At 38.9% G+C, this 20,510-nt stretch overlaps 1 protein-coding gene across 2 annotated transcripts in view; it reads right to left on the bottom strand.

Annotated features, from left to right (window-relative positions):
- Positions 1-1,150: 1,150 nt before the first annotated feature.
- The window catches only part of UBXN8 (UBX domain protein 8), a 34,541-nt gene continuing 15,181 nt past the window's right edge, over positions 1,151-20,510 (bottom strand). Inside the window, exons 5-9 of one of the 2 annotated variants that reach the window (XM_077773039.1) lie at positions 16,351-16,473; positions 14,103-14,243; positions 12,296-12,337; positions 5,252-5,326; positions 1,151-2,691 (exon numbers count right to left, since the gene is read on the bottom strand). In XM_077773039.1, the coding sequence (XP_077629165.1) occupies positions 2,524-2,691; positions 5,252-5,326; positions 12,296-12,337; positions 14,103-14,243; positions 16,351-16,473 (549 nt within the window). In that variant the 3' untranslated portion in view covers positions 1,151-2,523. The remainder of the gene's footprint in view (positions 2,692-5,251; positions 5,327-12,295; positions 12,338-14,102; positions 14,244-16,350; positions 16,474-20,510) is intronic. The other variant, XM_077773049.1, reaches the window with a different exon arrangement.

The raw sequence follows: 20,510 nt of genomic DNA, 5'->3' as shown, positions 1-20,510 counted from the left end.
ACAAACTGTGAGATCGTGACCTGAGCTGAAATCAGACGCTCAACTGGCTGAGCCACCCAGGTGCCCCCTCCCTTTATTAAAGNGAGACCAAAAAAAAAAAAAGTTAAAGGTTGAGACAACTTATTTTTTTCAAACATATATTAAGTATATACGGTATACTAAGTATTTCTGGAGGGAGAAAAAGATACAATTCTTGCTTTTAATGAACTAAATGTTTGGGAAAACAAAAACATACCTATAGTACAGTGTAATAAATTCTACAGAAGAGGTAAAAGGAGCACTGAAGAGGAGTCAAGTTTTTTTTTTAAATGTTCACTTTTTATTTTGAGACAGAGAGTGGGGTTGGGGCAGAGAGAGAGGGAGAGAATCCCAAGCAGCCTCTGCACCACTAGGGCAGAGCCCACCGTGGGGCTCCACCTCACAAACTGTGAGATCATGACCTGAGCTGAAATAAAGAGACGGACCAACTGAGCCATCCAGGCGTCCCTGGAACAAGGAGCTTTTTACACCACACCTGAGAGTGTAACTTGGTATTACCGTAAATGAATATCCCATTGCAGGAAAATGAAATGACCAGATACATTTAAAAAAACAAACAAAAACTCACCCAACGGTGCCTGGGTGGCTCAGTTGGTTAAGTGTCTGACTCTTGGTTTTGCCTCAGGTCGTGATCTTGCAATTCATGGGTTTGAGCCCCACATTAGGCTCCATGCTGGCAGTGCGGAGCCTGCTTGGGATCTCTCTTCCTCTCTCACTGCCCCTCCCCTGCTCGCTCTGTCTTTTTCAAATCAAATAAACTTTAAAAAGTGTAAAAAACTCACCCGTATTTTAATATTTTCATTGTTTTATTATTTTTTTAAATTGTTTTATTATTTTTAAAGAGAGAACACGAGTGGGGGAGAGGGACAGAGGGAGAGAAAGAATCGTAAGCTACCATGGAGGCTGACATGGGGCTCGATCCCATGGCTCTGGGATCGTGACCTGAGCTGAAATCAAGAGTTGGACACTCAACTGAGTCACTTGGGCAGGCTTTCATTGTTTTAGTTTTAAAAATATTGAACCACCTGAACAAACTTCCAATGTTTCAATTTAAAGCAAGGTGAAATGAAATAAACTTTGACACTGATTAAGTAAACAAAACATACCTATTAAAAAGAACTTTATTTTTTTAAAAAACCTTAATACCCCCCTTTTTTTTAGTTTTTATTTTAATCACCCAGTGTTCATCACAAGTGTACTCCTTAATCCCTGTCACGTATTTCACCCATCTTCCCACTTACCTCCCCTCTGGCAACCGTCAGTTTGTTCTCTATAGTTAAAGAGTCTGTTTCTTGGTTTGTCTTTTTCCTTTTGTCATTTGTTTCTTAAATTCTACATGAGTGAAATAATATGGTATCTGTCTTTTATTTTGTTTAGGATTATACTCTCTAGCTCCATCCATGTTGTTGCAAAGGGCAAAATTTCAATCTTTTTTATAGCTGAATGATATTCCGTTGTGTATATATACCACATCTTCTTTATCCATTCTTCAACTGATGGACACTTGGGCTGCTTCTGTATCTTCACTATTGTAAATAATGCTGCCATAAACATATGGGCACATGAATCCCTTTGAATTAGTACTCTTGTATTCTTTGCCTAAATACTTAGTAGTGCAATTACTGGATCATAAGAGTCCGATTTTTAATGTTATGAAGAAACTCCACACTATTTTCCACAGTGGCTGTACCAGTTTGCATTCCCACCAACAGCATAAGAGGGTTCCCGTTTCTCCACATCCTCACTAACACCTGCTGTTTCCTGTATTGTTGATTTTAGCCATTCTGACAGGAGTGAGGTGATACCTCATTATAGTTTCAATTTGCAAGTCCCTGATGATGAATAATTTTAAGCATCTTTCCATGTGTCTGTTGGTCCTCTGTGTGTCTTCTTTGGAGAAACATCAGTTCATATCTTCTGCCCATTTTTAATTGGATAATCTGTTTTTTGGGATTTGAGTTTATAAGTTCTTTATATATTTTGGGTACTAACCCTTTACTGGATATCAAAAAGAACTGTAAAGCATTAAAGACCTTTGAAATGTTTAGTTTCATTTCTGGAAATACAGCAAAACAAACATTTCTACTTAATGGATTTTAAAGAGTTTTGACTGAATTGTGAAAACTTCAGTATGGCAAGGTGGACTGAAGAGGCAGAAAACAAAGTCATATGATTTTGTTTTTCAACATAGTGATAAATGATGTCAGCTAGGAAAAATACAAATCATGGAGTGCCTTACTGTATACATTTTTATCTAGTGTTTAGGTGGTACATTATGACGGCACATTCCAAAAACTATTATCTACAGAGAGCAATCCTTTTTTAATCCTTTGTGTCCATACGTTCCCAAGGATATCAACATTAAAGTGTTTACTGCCTTGAACTCAATCAAGGTATGGCATGATTTTAACGTGAATCCTTTATTGTCCTGTAAGATCATGGCATAACTGATTTTAGGTAGAGCAGGTCATTCTCATTTCCTAATTAGTTGCTATGGTCTTTCTCTTCCACGTTGAGTACAGTATCCACAGTTATTCCTATGTCCTGCAGGGACCAGCCTTCCTGCACTTCCAGAGGCCTTCTGGGAAAGGAAGTAGAAAGGCTGTATGTGGATGTGTGGTACCCGATTTTCATCATCCAGTGAAATAAGACCTAAAAGATAAAAAGTTTAGTTATCAAATACTGTGCATAGTTGTACCCCTCTAGATCACCATGATATTTTACAATTCTTTCATTGTTAAATCATGCACTGAGTAATAAAACAGAACCTTCTAGAATTTAAAGGAAAATAGCATACCATGAATTGTCAGATGCAAATAACCCTTAGTACCTTTTGGAAGTTTCAGAGAAGGCCTAGGGACTACAAGCACCTATAGACAGCAGAGGCATTTAACAACTAGGAAAGTCCCAACCACAAGGAATGGGACATTTATTCAGTATAGAAAAGTTGAGAACAAAAGTTTAGCTTGGGAAAGAAATTATTTAGATCAAAAATCTAAGCCAAGAGTCCACATCAAAATCATACAGGAACTTTGTCACCAAAGACATAACGAAGCCCCAGGGACTCTGCCTTAGGATAGCCCAATTTGCAATGGGCCATCCCTATAAGCTGAAAACATTTCCTGTTATGAGGATTACCATAGTAACCATCAAAACTTCCACTTAACTATTGCCTAAAAATGCCTGCCAAAGGACAGTTTGATGCTTTAGGAAGAAGCTGGATACTACAATGTTCTCGAAGGAAGTTGGAGTATCAATTACAGATCATCTCTGACTTCTCTTGCTAACCATCATCCAAGAACCTACTGATATTCCACATAATAAATGTACATCTAGGTCATAAAGCTTCCTAATCTTCCAGTATTTGGATATACCTTAATTCAACCAATCCCTGCATTATTCTTTTGATCATTTACCTTATTTCTATAGAATTCTCATAAATGAAATTAATGAAACAAAAGATCTATTTTAAAGATTACACTGGTAAATTATCCCATAGGAAAAGTGTCCCAATTTATAAATTTATATTCATAGGAACAGTTAATGAGAATCACCGTTTTCTCCACACACTGGTCAAAACTGGGTTACTCTTTTTTTTTTCATTTCTTTTTTTAATATTTATTTACTTTTTGTGAGAGTGCAAGCGGAGGAGAGACAGAGAGAGAGAGAGACAGAGGATCTGAAGCAGGCTCCATGCTGTTAGCGTAGAGCCTGATGCCGGGGCTCAAACTCAAGTGGCGTGAGGTCAGGAGTTGACGCATTAACTGACTGAGACACCCAGATGCCCAGGTTACTCTTCTTTTTAATCTTTGACAATCTGATAGGTAGAAAATTATGTCCCATTTTAATTTATACTGCTTTGATTCTAGGTAAAGTCAAACATTTTTTTCCTATTTTTATCTGTCACTTTTTTTTTTCTCTAGGAATCCTAAATATTTATTTAATCTACTGAGGTATTTATCTTTTCCTTGATTTGTATATTAGCTCCTTATAAAGAAATGACTCTAGGGGCACCTGGGTGGCTTAGTCGGCAGAGTGTCCAACTTTGTCTCAGGTCATGATCTCACGGTTCGTGGATTTAAGTCCCACTTTGGGCTCTGTGCTGACAGCTTGGAGCCTGGAGCCTGTTTCAGATTCTGATTCTATGTCTCCCTCTCTCTCTCTGCCCCTGCCTTTGCTCACGCTCTCTCTCTCTCTCTCAAAAATGAATAAACGTTAATAAAAATTTTTTAGGGCGCCTGGGTGGCTCAGTTGGTTAAGTGTCCGACTTCTGCTCAGGTCACGGTGTCACGGTTCGGGGGTTCGAGCCCTGCATAGGGCTCTGTGCTGAACATTTGCTCAGAGCCTGGAGACTGCTTAGAATTGTGTCTCCTTCTCTCTCTGCCCCTCCTCTGCTCAAGCTCTGTCTCACTCTAACAAAAATAAATAAATGTAAAGAATTTTTTTTTAAAGAAATGACTCTATCATACACAGATGTAAAATATTTTTTCCAAGTATTTAACTTTATGAACTTTTTCTTTATAGAATGTTACATTTTTTATGCAGTTGAACCTGTCAGTATTTTCCATTACAGTTCATAACATGTTCATCCCAGAAGGTTAAATGCAATCAGGATAGAAAAGTATTTAGCTATAGTTCAATACAATGCACAATTATATGTTTAAATGCACTTAAAAGTAGAAATACACCAAAATATTAGCAACTGACCTTGGCATCAAGACTGCAGATCAAGCCTTTTTTCTCTCCACTTTTCCACATTTTCCAAATTATTACTAATGAACAGAGCATTGTTTTTAAGAGAAAAAAATCTACTGGAATAAAGGAAAATAAGCCCTAAAGAATGATCTGAAAATTACGTATAAGCCATAGGGCTTAGGTTAATAATCTATCAGGGATATTGGGAACCAAGTTAATACTGTCTGCTTCATAAGGATTTGAAAGCATGTTATCTACCAAGCTGTGAAAATGTAATTAATTAAAAAACAACAAATAAAAAATAGGAAAAGAACTGGGGGGTGGCGGAGGGGAGGATTGAAAAAAGATCCAGCATGCTTAATTATCCAAGTTTCTGCAACACAGAGTATGTATCAATGGCCTTTACCCTTACCCGAAGGGAGCGCCAGACAAGGGAGAGGTAATATCTCCCCCACTGCATGGGAGTAAACTATTGTCTAATTCAACAAAAACATTTCTGAAAATATGAATTTCTCACCTGTGAACTGCAAGACTTAAAAAACCTTCTTCTCAGGACCTTCCCACTTGGACATCGGAGAGCAATAGCAACTACCTGAGGAATAAAAATGTTCGAATAAGAATTCCAAGTCACTGTGCTCTGCAATTCCAGAATACTACTCCTGTGAAACATCTGTAATTCTAAAAAGCTTGTGTGGGGTTTTGTAGGCATTTAGATCTGAGAGTAGGAGGTCCAGATAAAATTCACTCGAAATAAAGAAGTGTCTTCTGAAATGGAAGAGACATCTTCCTCTTGACTGAGATCAGTGGCAAAGCCTCCTGGAGAGGACACCAGACACTAGATGCTTCTATCTGTCCAGATAATATCAACGCTGCACAGGGGCTTCCAAATTTATCTACCAAACCAAGAAGATCCTTTCCACCTTGGAGTCTATAGACAAGAAAAACACTGGGTTGCAAGGAAACAAATGTCCCAAGTTACTCTATCATCGTAAGCTGTGCGCCATGCCCACGTCCCCCAAACAAATGATAGACCGGCATGGAGTTGGTCCTGGATGCTGGAAACTCAAAGAACTCCTCTCCTGGAGGAGCTGCTGCTCCATTTGCTTTACACATTCAGTTTCCCCACCATCTCTCCTTTGTTAAAACAGTTAAATAGCTAAGAAGAGCTTACAAACTACCAGTTAATACTATAAGGCATTTTTTTAAAAAAGGATAAGGAATTAATAATTTATTCTGATGTCCATTATATACTGGTTAGGAAACCCTTTCTTTTTTTTAATTTATTATTATTATTCTTTAACGTTTATTTATTTTGGGAGAGATGTCAGGGGAAGTTGCAGAGAGAGGGGGACAGAGTATCTGAATCTGGCTGTGAGCTGACAACAGAGAACCTGATGCGGGGCCCGAACTCATGAACCAAGAGATCATGAACCTGAGCCAAAGTCAGACGCTTAACTGACTGAGCCACCCCAAGAGCCCCCAGGAAATTCTGTCTTACGGTTAAACATTATCGTAACGGTCCTGGGAGTCACGGAGGCACCGGAGGATATAGAAATGGTGGTTTTACAGCAGCACCTACCCCTTCAGGAAAGCCATGTTAGAAAATACTGCCATTCAAGTAGGTCACGTATTTGATTCACATCCAAATCAGTTCAATGCTGATCTCTGTTAGTACTTCTACTAATGAAAAGTTTTATAATAACACACAATAAAATCACAAAACAGGTGAATCACAGATTAAAAGCCAAGTATGCTTGTTTATAGATGTGATAAAATTTAACTTTTACAGGTCGTTCAAAGGTTAACGACCTGAAAGCAGAATTAAGCCAAATGGTTTATGAGAAACTAGAGTTTCAAATACACTGAATTAAAGGGGCACCTGGGTGGCTCAGTAGGTCAAGCATCTAACTTTTTAGTTCAGGTCATGATCTCACTGCTTGAGTTTGAGCCCTGCGAACGGGCTCTAGTTTGACAGTGCGGAGCCGGCTTGGGATTCTCTCTTTCCTCTCTCTGCCCTTCTCTCTTTCTCTCAAAAAANCTTATTATATATAGTATATAATATATAAAAAATATATATAAACATTTTCCATTATGACTAGACACTCAAGAGAAATCAACTATCATTGTTTGAAAATCTAGCAATTATTCTGTTATTACAATTACTATGAAAATCGGTTGTGCCGTTTCTCATATTACTGATAGCGTAGAGGAGTGACATATGAATGGGTAAAAGACCTAGGACACAATCCAAATTGGAAAGTAAATCACTGTGCCAAACAGATTGCTAAATGAAAGCTAAATTAAAAGCGGCAGCAGGGGCACCTGGCTGTCTCAGTCAGTGGAGTGTGTGACTCTTGATCTTGGGGTGGTGAGTTCAAGCCCCAAGTTGGGTGGAGAGATTACTTAAAAAAAAAAAAATCTTAAAAAAAAAAGAAGGTAGTAGCAATAACTAAATTCCCAGGAACTCCTTACAATGAAAGATGGTGTACAATAATGAAAATAGTTGCAGGGAGCCTGTGTGGCTCAATCGGTTGAGCGTCCAACTTCGGCTCGGGTCATGATCTCGAGTCATGATCGGTCATGGTTTGTAGGTTCCAGACCTGCATCGGGCTCTACACTGATTTGTGGAGTCTGCTGGGGATTCTCTCTCTCTCACGCTCTCTCTGCTCTTCCCCAACCTGTACTTTCTCTCTCAAATAAAATAAATACTAAACTTAAAAAAAAAGAAAATAGTTGCTATGGTGGTATGGCTACATTATATAATGAATTACAAAATTATTTTCAAGTTCTTTTAAATTCTATGGTCAGTCTTTTCAAGTTAAAAGTAGAACTGTAATATATGGTAAATATTCTCATGTTTTATTTTATTTTAGAGAGAGAAAACGTGAATGGGGGGCAGGGGCAGAGGGAGAAAGAGAGAATCTCAAGCAGCCTCCACATTCAGTGTGGAGCCCAACCCTGGGATCGTGACCTGAGCTGAGATCAAGAGTTGGACGCTCAACCAACTGAGCCACCAGGGGCCCCATATGGCAAATATTCTATTGTGTTCTAGACTACCATGAGTTATTTCCTCCTCTCATTTAAAAATTTTTCCCATATTAATTTAGAACTCTATCGATGGCTGTAATAATAAATAACAGGCACTAAGGGGCATCTGGGTGGTGTCTGGGTGGTTCAGCATCTGACTTCGGCTCAGGTCATGATTTCACGGTTTGTGAGTTTGAGCCCCACAGTGGGCTTTCCACTCTCAGTGAGGAGCCTGCTTCAGATCCTCCTTCAGATCCTCTGTCTCCCTCTTTCTCTGATGCCTCCCCTACTTGCTCTCTCTCTCAAAAATAAATAAACATTAAAAAAAAAAAAAGACAGGCACTAAAAGAATCAGAGTATACTGCTTAAGTAACAATTGCATTAATTATGTTTCAGATCCCTCTCTTCCCTATCAGAAATCCCATAGAGGCATTAGTTTCCTCATCTATTAGTCCAGTCCTAAATCCAAGCAGACTTCTGCTATAATAGCAACTTTCTCATGGTTCATTATTATAGCCATAGCTACCACCTATACAGAAATATCTATATCTATAGTGAAAGCTCCACCTCATTCTGATAACCTTTTATTAAAAAAATGTTTTAATGTTTATTTTTTTGAGAGAGAGACACTGAGCATGAGGAGGGGAGAGGCAGAGAAAGAGGGAGACACTGAGTCTGAAGCAGGCTCCAGGCCAAGAGCTGTCAGAGCCCAACGCGGGGCTTGAATTCAAAAGCCATGAGATCATGTCCTGAGTTGAAGTTGTAGTTCAACCGACTGAGCCACCCACGTGCCCCAATAACCTTTTAAATCAATGTTAGTTTTTTCCCCTAGCAATGCAGAATTAGAAAGATATCCCTCTGTTCTACCAGAATTTAATGGACTTAGCTTCAATAAGGAAATAGAGAATTTCCTGAAAATCATCATTTCCAGTATCCCTAAAGATGAAATTTTTTTGCATATGTACTCATAAATCAGTTATGTAGCTTGGGGATTCAAATATATTGGTCATGACGGGCAGGCTTTACGTATGATGATAGGTGATGACTATGCAGTATGATATGTAACGACTGCTACCGGAGCAAAACTGTTAACTTGACAATATAGGAAACAGCATTCGCAGAAAGCCAGGAACAATAAGACTATATAACTTACAAAGACAAATATCCTAAAACTTTGGGTAATTATAGTAGATCTCTCATTCCCTGCTCCAGGCATGCCAGTTTTATTTTGAAAACACTTTATTAGGGTGAGAGGATGGGTTGGAGAGGCACACTTCCCAAACTGAAATGCTTTTTCTTATTTTTAACTTTTATGATGACAATGACACAGCGCGCTTAAGGTCTGTTTTCATTAGTCTGAATAAGTGGGTTACAACGGAGCGGAAAAGCCAGGAAGAGACGTCTGGAGGGACCATGACTGTCCAGAAACAGGGCTTGAGATGAAAGGTAGGTCCAGGTCACTGAAAGATGGAATAGGACATTTAAAGTCATCCAGGGAAGGAAAATTGATGGCCTGTGAATGGCTGGTGAGGAATTGAGGGTTTCTGCATTGAATTCTTAGAAATCTAGGAGTAACAGCCACTGCACAGACAGAAAGTCCCTCACCCAATGGGGACTCTGATAGAATCAAGGTATTTTCATATTGATTTTTCTCCTCCCCCTCCAGTTTTATCGAGAAATAACTGACATACATCACTGTAGGAGTTTAAGGTGTAAGCTTGGTGGCTTGGTTTATATATACAGTGAGACGGTTCCAACAGGTTCTTATATAGACACAGTAAGAAAAAGAAAAAAAAAGAAAAAAGGAAAAAAATGTTTTCCTTATGATGAGAACTCTTAGCATTTACTCTTTTAACAACCTTCCTGTGTGTTACACGGCAGCATTAGCTATGGTCATGTTGTAGACGGCTTTTCTCAATTGGTACAGAATAGAATATACCGTAAAGTATCAAGTAGAATCAATTCTACATTAGTGGCATTCTTTTTTTTAACTTTTTTAGTGTTTTATTTATTTCTGAGAGAGCGAGAGAGCAGGGGAGGGTCAAAGAGAAAGGGAGACACAGAATCCGAAGCAGGCTCCAGGCTCTGAGCTAGCCGTCAGCACAGAGTCCAACATGGGGCTCGAACCCACGAACAGTGAGATCAACCTGAGACGAAGTCGGATGCCCAACCGACTGAGCCACCCAGGCGCCCTGACATTAGTGGCATTCTTGACAAAACTTCACTATGTAATCTAAAAGTTGCTTGTCCTGATTAATACGATATATACATAAGGTGCATACGTGTGACATGTGATTTTCAGTGACGATTATTTGCCAAAACTGTGTTGACTTTCTTTACCAAAAGCAGAGCAAAGAGGCCCAAAAATTCAGAGCAAGACCAGAGAAGGGCAGAGAATAAAGGGACAGTGCTGCTCAGAGTGAATGAGAGGAGTACAGGCTATCGCCGGGAGGCCGGGGTTCTCCAGAAGCACCTCAGACACAATTTCTACCTGTGCCTTCAGCCTCAGGTGAGGAGATGGGGCAAGATGTTTATTCAGGTTGAGTCCAGCTCTAACGTTTTGTTACTCTGACATATGATTTAATGAGCAAACAATACATTATCTATCAAGTATGAGAAAAGGGTAGGGAGGAAATGAAATGGAATAGCTTTAAATAATTTATAAAGGCGAGAACAGTATTGGCTTGCCTCTGTGACAGAGGCTTCTTAACTTTTTAGGGTCGCAGACCTGAGATCCTGAAGAAAAACAGTGTCCATCTACCTACAATCACAAAAGGTACAACTTCCAAGCATTCACTGACAACCTGATGTCTATAATCCGTGCACCCTGGGTGACAAAGTTTCTGTTCTGTAGGAATAATGTCATGCGTTTTATTTATTTTTTAATTTTTTAAAATGTTTTATTTATTTCTGAGAGAGAGAGAGAGAGAGACAGCGTGAGTAGGAGAGGGTCAGACAGAGAGGGAGACACAGAATCTGAAACAGGCTCCAGGCTCTGAGCTGGCTGTCAGCACAGAGCCCGTCGCGGGGCTCGAACCCACGAACTGTGAGATAATGACCTGAGCCAAAGTTGGATGCTTAACCGACTGAGCCACCCGGGCGCCGCTGTCATGCGTTTTAAAGACCGAGTAAAGCAGATGCTTCCAATCAAATGTGAGCTATGTTTAATTACATCTGTATTATAAATGGTTGTGAGAATGTATAAGGGTGTATGTCAGAACAGACATATCACAGACATGAATTTTTTGGGTATAACAGAAAGAAATGAGAAGTTCCTTCCTCCCTTCCTCCCTCCCTCCCTCCCTCCCTCCCTTCCTTCCTCCCTCCCTCCCTTCCATTGTGTTTTTCCTGGAGGTTCAGTATCTGGATTGCACACTTCATGGTCTCTATTTTTGTATGACGTTCGGATTTTCCTCAGACAGCCAGAGTACTCCACTGAAACGCTGCCAGTGTGTTGACAAAATTAAGACCCTCCCAGTGGCAGATTTCGCCACTGGCTTTCAAGGAGTATAATAGTTGCTGAGCTCTAAGAAACAAAACCATCAGGGCTTCCCTTTGCCTAGAGGACTTGCCGGTGTAGAAGACACACGCTCCCAGTACATTAGAGACCTGTCTGAACCTCTGGGCGACCACAGGAAGGCGGCACAGACTGCGGCACAGCAGCCGGGCAGGCGGCTCAGTACAGAGTGGAGGTTCTGTTGAACCCGCCCCCCAATACAGCAAACCGTCCTTCAATTCGAATATCTGCACGGTAGCTGCATCCTTCATTTTCTCTTTGTTAAGGGGAAAACTACAATTTGAAGTCATCTGCTTATTTTTGAGAGAGAAAGTGTACACACGCACATGTAGGGGAGGGGCAGAGGGAGAGACTCTCAAGCGGGCTCCAGGCTCAGCAGGGAACCTGCGAGGGGCTCAATCCCAAAATGCGACCCTGGGATTGTGACCTGAGTCGAAATCAAGAGTTGGTCCCTCAAATGACTGGGCCATCCAGGTGTCCCCGATTCTCTTTTAATAACAAGTAACTCCTGGGGTTCCTGGGTGGCTCAGTCAGTAAAGCATCTGCATTTGGCTCAGGTCATGATCTTATGGTTCATGGGTTTGAGCCCCGTCAGGCTCAGTGCGGTCAGTACAGAGCCCTCTTCAGAACCTCTGTCTCCATCTTTCTCTGCCCCTCCCTGCTTGCTCTCTGTCTCTCTCAAAGTAAATAAACAAACAAACAAAATCTAGAAAAAGTAAGTAACTCCTTTGCTGACCTAAAGTTTTGGAATTTTGGAAAAGCCCATGTATCCTATCCTCTGCCTGATGAGGTGGGGGGCTCTATGACCCACTTGGCTCAGACGGCGGGCCCCAAAACAGGACACAGGCTGAGAGATTTGCTATTACACCACGTTCAAAACGGACCTAATTACGGGACAATCACATAAACACTCCTGCTCTCTTCTTTATCTAAACCCAAACCGGGACAAAATATACCCACTTGATGTTAAATAAAACAAAATACATTTAATTTCTAAAGTTAAAAAAATGGGCTTACTTCTTCAGCTGTTTCAGGAGGTTCTTCAGGTAGATCAAGAACCTAAAGAAAATTAAGTATTAGAAGAATGTAAACATTTTGAAGAAAAAAAAAATAATCTCGGTGAGAGTTCCTTTTAGTTTAGAGTTTAGACACATCTAAGCTTAATGAAGTCTTTTATTTATTTTTTAAAATTTCTTTAATATTTATTTATTTTGAGAGAGAGAGGGAGAGCGAGCGAGCGCACACACAAGTGGAGGAGGGGCAGAGAAAAAGAATCCCAAGCAGCCTCTGACATCAGCATGGAGCCTGATGTGGCGCTCGAACTCAAACTGTGAGATCATGACCTGAGTGAGACAAGAGTCGGATGTTTAACCGACTGTGCCACCCACGCGCCCCTAATGAAATCTTTTAATATACATGTATGAAAAATGTACAATATGATAGGGTTCAACTAAACATTTTTGGGTAATTCTTGCTAAATAGATTATAATAACAGGATATAGTATGACAGCTACCAATCTATGCATATTTAAGAATCTTATTTTTATGATGGTCCAAGATACTATATAAAAATATACTATTTAAAGAAACAGAGGATAAATATTAAGTTCAACAGACCCCAAAGTTATTTAGGTTCATACATGTACACACTTTAAATGTTTATTTTTCTTCACTGGTACTTCTAGGGGACTGGATAACAAACATTCACTTTGTTGTCTTCATGATTTACTCATGTTTCCTTATTTCTGTTTATCTGTTACAAAACCAGGTGTTCAGACCACTTTCTCTCATTCAACAGGGTTACCAACAATGTAACCTTCAGGGACACTTTTTGTTTTTTAATACTATAGACTCACGTTTTCTAGCATCATATCTAGCCAACATTAATTGCATTTTATCAAATAAACCGTTTATTTTCCTTTGGTATCAAAACCTGTCAACCAAAATTACCATCAACATGAGACGATTCATGTTAGTAACAAAAAGCAAAGAATCCTGAATTTTAATTAGTCCATAAGATCTTTTTGAAATGCTGGAAATAGGTCAGTGACTTGGCTACCACCCTCAGGCTCCATTATGGAACTAAGAAACCTCAGACCAAGAGGCAACACATTAGAAACTATTTTCAGGGAACATATGGCCTCCCTGTTTTCCCTAAGAGTCACTGCAAAGAGATTTATTTCCAACCTTTGCAAGATCCAAATGCGAATCAACTTAAGGATTAAAGATTTGAAAGAACAGAAGGAATAATGAACCTCAACACTATTTCAAAGTGAATGGTTGCTAAGCCATTCTTGAGAAGGGCTACTGAGAAAAATATTACCCATGTTAATAATATGAGCCACTCAGGTGCTTGGCTGGCTTGATTGGTGGAGCATGCAACTCTTGATCTAGGGGTTATGGGTTCAAGCCCCATGGTGGGTATAGAGATTGGTTAAAAATAAAATCTTTAAAAATCTTTTTAAATTAAAAAAATAAATAATATTAGCCACTCAGTAAATATGGGTTAATCATGTCTTAGTTACCTGTAGGAATATTTCCCATAGTAAACATTGTATTTTTCATTTCTACATAACCAAATTACTTCCTCAAAAGAACTGAGTATTTTGTAAGCCTATCATTTATCTTCATAGCTTCCAGCTGTGGTTCAGAACGTTAATATTAGTATCAAATAGGAAAAATGACTCTTAATGAAGCTGATCCCTTTGTAAGGCAGTGGGAAGACACCATGTGGATGAAAAGCCAGCCCTAATCTTCACTCAGTATACCACCTTGCCCAGAGGCACACTGATACAATTACATGAGTAGGCATTTGGTAATGAACCTTCTTCTGCGTGGGCTGTTCAGCAGATGGTGAAATTTTGGTTAAAGGCTTAGGCAAGTTCCGTCTCTTTGCTGCTTCTCTGCTATCTGAGGTTTCAAAAGATGTCTGACTCCCATTTTCAAGCACCAACTCTTCATCACCCTGGTCAAAAACAACAGACAATTTCTAAACAGTCTCTATTATAAACTTTATTCGATTCACAGTGGTTATTTCTTTTACCCTAATGGCATTTCAGTAAAAAATGGCATTTTGGTTAAGAAAAAAAAATCAGTAAAAAATACTGGCTGGCTCAGTTGGCAGAGTGTGTGACTTTTAATCTCAGAGTTGTGAGTTCAACCCTCATATTGGGTGTGGCGCATACTTAAAAAAAAAAAAAAACTTGGACAATATTAGGTCCAGAAATTTAAAGCGTTATCTCCTTGGACAAGAAAACATCCTGTAGAGACTACCCTTATCTACCCTGGGGCTCCCTATGATAGACACAAGACTGAGAGAGGTCTTTCCATTTTAGTCAATCCCCACATTTTTCAGTAGGATGGTAGAAAGAAGGACACCTGAATGATATTCTTTTCTCCTTTCATTAAAGGATGCAAGACAGTGCCTTAAAAAAAAATTTTTTTAAAAAAAGACAGTGCCTTAAAAAGCTATGAAAAGAGACTATGTATGTAAAAACATGTCTGTGTATGTAACCATGAAATACGTCCATAGCTGAATATGGTCCTAGTATTCTGTTACATATAAACATATTTCAGTTCTCAAATTCAAACTCTGATCTTCCTTTTGAATTAATCACTTTAGAAGGCAAAGGATTTTACCCCAGAAATCATAAAGATTACTTTTTATTAGTATTATCCATTAAAACTTTTTCCTGAGCAAAATAATGAACTTAAATGTCAAATTCTCAGATACATACTTATTAGTTAAATAATACCCTTTTCTACATCCACTGACTTGTAAAAGTTCTCATCAGACTAAAATGGCCACCATTTTGGGGGTGTTTTCCCCATTCCTTTATCCTAAGAAAACCTTGTGGAAGGGGCAAGAGCAATGGAAATCAAGAGATCTGGATGCTCAATAGTTAACTGGCCAAACAGGCTGGCTGACTGCAAAGTACCAGGCTCCATCAGCTGACGCCTACACCTTTTCTCAGCAATTGACATTCCGATTCTCACATTCTTTTTTTTTAATTCGTCTTTTTTTTAAAAGTGTACGTACGTATGTATGTATATAAGTATGTATGTATGTATATATTGAGAGAGAGAAAGAGAGAGAGAGAGGGATAGAGGGAGGGAGAGAGAGAAAAAAAAACCAGTGGGGAAGGGGCAGAAAGAGGGGAGAAAAGGCCTAGAGAGCCAGATGCAGGGCTCATATTCACAAACCATGAGATTATGACCTGAACCGAAGTTGGATGCTGAACCGACCGAACCACCCAGGTGCCCCTTGATTCGCACACTGTTGACAGTCCTAAAAGCCTTAAGTCATAACGATACTAATGGTCTCCTTGGTCCCTGACCTCTTGTTGTCCCCACTAATTAGGTTAAAATATATACTACTCGTGTCATGAAGACATAGCCTAAAAGCAAGGGGCAGAATGACTAATTCACTTTGTGACCATTTCAGAAAAAGGTGTGGCCAGCTAAAATCAGGCTTCCAAACAGAAGACAAACTGACCAGAAGACAAACTCATCTCAGAGGTGAACTCACTCCACAAAGCAGGCACATTTCATGCTGCACATCTTTCACATTAATTTTGTTACCCACCCTTGATGGTTCTATGACATATTTACTATTACGAAATGAGTAACAGCTGATTCTACTTCATGATAAGAATCCTGTTTACCTTTACCAGATCATTTTATTTATACGATGGTAAAAGATGCAATATAAACAGAAAGCAATAAAACCAAAAAGTCTTTGGAATAGAAATGATCTTACATATAAAATCTGTGACTAGTTACTCTGAAACTTAATTTCTTTTAGGTAGGCTCCAGGTCCAACCTGGGGCAGCATGAACTCATGAACTGGAGATTAAGCACTTGACCCTTCAACACACAAATATGCTCTATGTACACTCATTAGCAGTAAAGATTCCTAAAAACGAGACTGGTTTAACATCAGTTGAAATTTTAAAAGTACATATATGTAATATGCTTATACATTGCATGTACTTATACATTATATGTAATATACATATACTGCATGTATGTAGTAGCAGAATTCAAAATATAAAGTGAGACCATTTTCTAACCCCAAGTTTATGACCATTGCTTAACTTCCAGGTTTCACCCGTCATCTGATAAAAGCGCTCTTCCAGTTTTCTCAATTTCATCTCCTGGTGAGGTTTTAGAACATTCTCTATGTATCTGCTGACCTGTTAAAATGAACAAACAAACAAATAAATAAAGTGTTATTACCACAACATTCCTAAGATCTTACATTGTCTATAAAGGTGTAAATAAGAAACACGTTAACAAATTGTGTTTTCTTTCACGCTAACTCAATTTTGTCAAAAAAGCAGCATCCTCCATTTGTATGTTACTCTCTAAAAATCTGCATATACACCGAAAGCAGATAAAAACAAATGTTCAATGCTTATGCTTATTTGGCAGTCAGCCTCTAGATATTTTAATGTGTTTTCAGTGCAACGAAAACTTACTAGGAGCTAGGGATACAAAGATGCATAGGATGTGAGGCTTGGCTTCTAGGAGCTTTAAGTCAAAGCTGTTTGCTCAAGGCATGATGCCCAAGGCATGAAGTCATTTGGAAAAGTGTTAACGAATAGCTTAATCATAGTAAAGTAGAAATATTTTGGGGCTTAAAAGAAATGGAGATTCTGGTGGGGTTTTTGGTTTCCTTTGTTTTTATAAGTTTATTTATTTATTTTTGGGGTGGGGAGGCACAGAGAGAGAGGGAGACAGAATCCCAAGCAGGCTTGCACTGTCAGTGCAGAGCCCAACATGGGGCTTGAACTTAAGAACTTCAAGATCATGGCCTGAGCCAAAGTCAAGAGTTGGACACTCAACCAACTGAGCCACCCAGGTGCCCCAGAAAAAAATATTGTAAACAATTGTAGACCATCATATGAGAAAACCAAGATGAAGTGGATAAACTTCTAGAAACATATAAATTGCCTAAACTGACTCAGGAAGAAACAGGAAATCTCAACATATCTAACAAGATATTGAATCAGTGATTAAAAGCCTCCCAGTAAAGAAAAGTAGATTTACAGGTGAATTCTATCAAATCTTTAAACATTTTTTTTCTGTCGCTTTTTTTAATGTTTTATTTATTTCTAGGAGAGAGAGAGAGAGACAGCATGAGCAGGGGAGGGTCAGAGAGAGAGGGAGTCACAGACTCTGAAACAGGCTCCAGTCTCTGAGCTGGCAGTCAGCACAGAGCCCGACGCGGGGCTCTAAGCTACAAACCGCGAGATCATGACCTAAGCGAAAGTCGGACGCTCAACCGACTAAGCCACCCAAGCGCCCCAAATCTTTAAACATTTTAAAATGTTTGTTTATTTATGAGAGAGAGAATGTGTGCACAAGTGGAGGAAAGGCAGAGAGAGGGAGACACATAATCCGAAGCAGGTGCCAGGCTCTGTGATGAGCCGCACGCAGGGCCCAAACCCACGAACTTTGAGATCATGACCTGAGTGGAAGTGGGATGCTCAACCGAATGAGCCACCCAGGTGCCTTCTATCAAACCTTTAAAGAAGAGTTAACACTGTCCTGCTGAAACTCCAAAAAATATAAGTAAGAACAGTTCCTGATTAATTACATGAGGTCAACATTATCCTGATACCAAAGTCAGGCAAAGACACTGCTAGAGTAGTACAAACCAATATCCCTTATATAGATGCAAAAATCCTCAACAAAATTCTAGCAAACTGAATCCAATTAACAGACTGAAAGGATTATATACCAGCCATGTGTGATTCATCCTAAGAATGCAAGAGGTTTCAACATAAGAAAACCAATCAATGTAATACATATCAATAAAACAAATGGAAAAAATACATGGTCATCTCAATTGATACAGAAAAAACTGGGGCGCCTGGGTGGCTTAGTCGGTTAAGCGTCCGACTTTCACTTAGGTCATGATCTCGCAGTTCGTGGGTTCGAGCCCCGCGTCGGGCTCTGTGCTGACTGCCAGCTCGGAGCCTGGAGCCTGTTTCAGTCTGTGACTCCCTCTCTCTCTGACCCTCCCCTGCTCACGCTGTCTCTCTCTCTCTCCTAGAAATAAATAAAAACATTAAAAAAAATTAAAAAAAAAGAAAAAACATTTGACAAAATTCAACACTCTTTATGATAAAAATACTCAGAAACTAGGAATAGGAAGGAACTTGCTCAACATAATGAGACAAATCCCATGGCTAACATCACATTCAGTAAGACTAAAAGCTTTCTGAGACCAGGAAACAAGACAAGAAGGCCTTCCTTCACCACTACTATTCAACACCACCTAGAAGTCTTAGCTAGAGCAATAGGCAAGAAAGAGAAATAAACACCAATTCTGGAAAGGAGGAAGTAAAACTATCCCTATTCACAGATGACATGATCTTATATAGGCATATATTGGAGATATTGCAGGTTCAGTTTGCAATAAAGTAAATATAGCAATAGAGGAAGTCGAATTAATTTTCTGGCTTCCCTGTATATATAAAAGTTATGTGTAGGGGCACCTGGGTGGGTCAGTCAGTAAAGTGTCTGACTCTTGGTTTTGGCTCAGGTTCATGGGCTCGAGCCCCAAATTGGGCTCTGTGCTATCAGCGCAGAGCCTGCTTGGGATTCTCTCTCTTCCCGTCTCTCTCTGCCCCTCCCCTGCTGGTTCTTTCTCTCTCTCCTTGTCTCTGCTCTTCCCCTACTTGTGCTTTCTCACTCAAAATAAATAAACTTTTAAAAAGTTATGTTATACTATACGGTAGTCTACTAAGTGTGCAATAGTATTACGTCTACAAAAAAGCACATACCTTAATTTAAAAATACTTTATTGTCTAAAAATTCACAGATTACCATAAAAATATAATAATAAAAACATTTGAAATATTGCAAGAATTACCAAAATGTAACATAGAGACATGAAGTGAGCAAATGCTATTGGAAAAAATGGCACTAATAGACTTGCTTGATGTAGAGTCGCCATAACGTTCAATTTGTAAAAAAAAAAAAAAACACAACAAAAAAACCCTGTATCTGCAAATCACAATAAAATGAAGTACAATAAAATAAGGTTTGCCTTAAATAGAAAACCCAAAGAATCCATGCACAGCAATCACTAGAGCTAATAAACAAAGTGCCGGGTACAAGATCAACACACGAAAATCGTTTGTATTTCTATATACTAGCAATGAAAAGTCAAAAAAGAAAACCACAATTACATTTAAAACAGCATCCAAAATCAAATATATAGAAATAAATTTAGTCAAAAGGGTAAAAACTATGTACACTGAAAACTATAAAATATTGCTGGAAGAAATTAAAGATATAAATAAGTGGAAAGATATTACAGGCTTATGGCTGAAAGTTAATATCATTAAGATGTCAATACTAGACAAAGCAAGGAAGACTTAATATAAAATGTCAAAACTACCCAAAGCAATCTATGGATTTTGATGTAATCCTTCTCAAAATCACAAAGGCCTTTTTTACAGAAATGGAAAAGCCAACTCAAATTCACATGAAATTGCAAAGAGCCCCAAATAGCCAAAACAATATGAAGAAAGAAACTGAATCCCCATCTCACACCATATACAAAAATTAACTCAAAGTGGGTTAATAACCTAAATATAAAAGCTACAACCATACAACTCTTGAAAGTAAATCTTCATGGCTTTCAATCTGGCAATGGACAATGGAATTTGGCAATGGACACCAAAAGCATGCACAACAAAAGAAATAACTGGATTTCATCAAAACTTTTGCGCATCAATGGACAGTATCAAAAGAATGAAAAGACAACCCACACAAAGGGAGAACATACTTGGAAATTATGTATCTGATAAGAGTCTAGGATCCAGAATACATAAAGAACTCTTTAAAAAAAAACAAAAAGACAAATAACACAATTCAAAAATGGGCAAAGAACTTGAACAGACATTTCTGGGAGAAGATATAAGAAAACAAAAGACATTTCTCCAACAAGCATATGAAAAGATTCTCAGCATTATTAGTCGTTAGGAAACGTAAATCAAAACCACAATATGATACCACTTCATACTCATTACAATGAGAACTTATTATTTATTTTTAAGTTTATTTATTTTGAGAAAGAAAGTGCATAGGAGGGGCGGAGAGAGAGGGAGAGAGAGAAAATCTCAAGCAGGAACATGGGGCTTGAACTCATGAACCTCAAGATCTGAGCCAAAATCAAGAGTCAGACGCTTAACCAACTGAGCCACCCAGGCACCAC

The sequence above is a fragment of the Crocuta crocuta genome, unplaced genomic scaffold (assembly GCF_008692635.1).
Source record: "Crocuta crocuta isolate KB4526 unplaced genomic scaffold, BGI_CrCroc_1.0 scaffold140, whole genome shotgun sequence".
Lineage (NCBI taxonomy): Eukaryota > Metazoa > Chordata > Mammalia > Carnivora > Hyaenidae > Crocuta > Crocuta crocuta.
The sequence above is the reverse complement of the archived record's forward strand: the minus strand, read 5'-3'. Positions and strand labels throughout refer to the sequence as shown.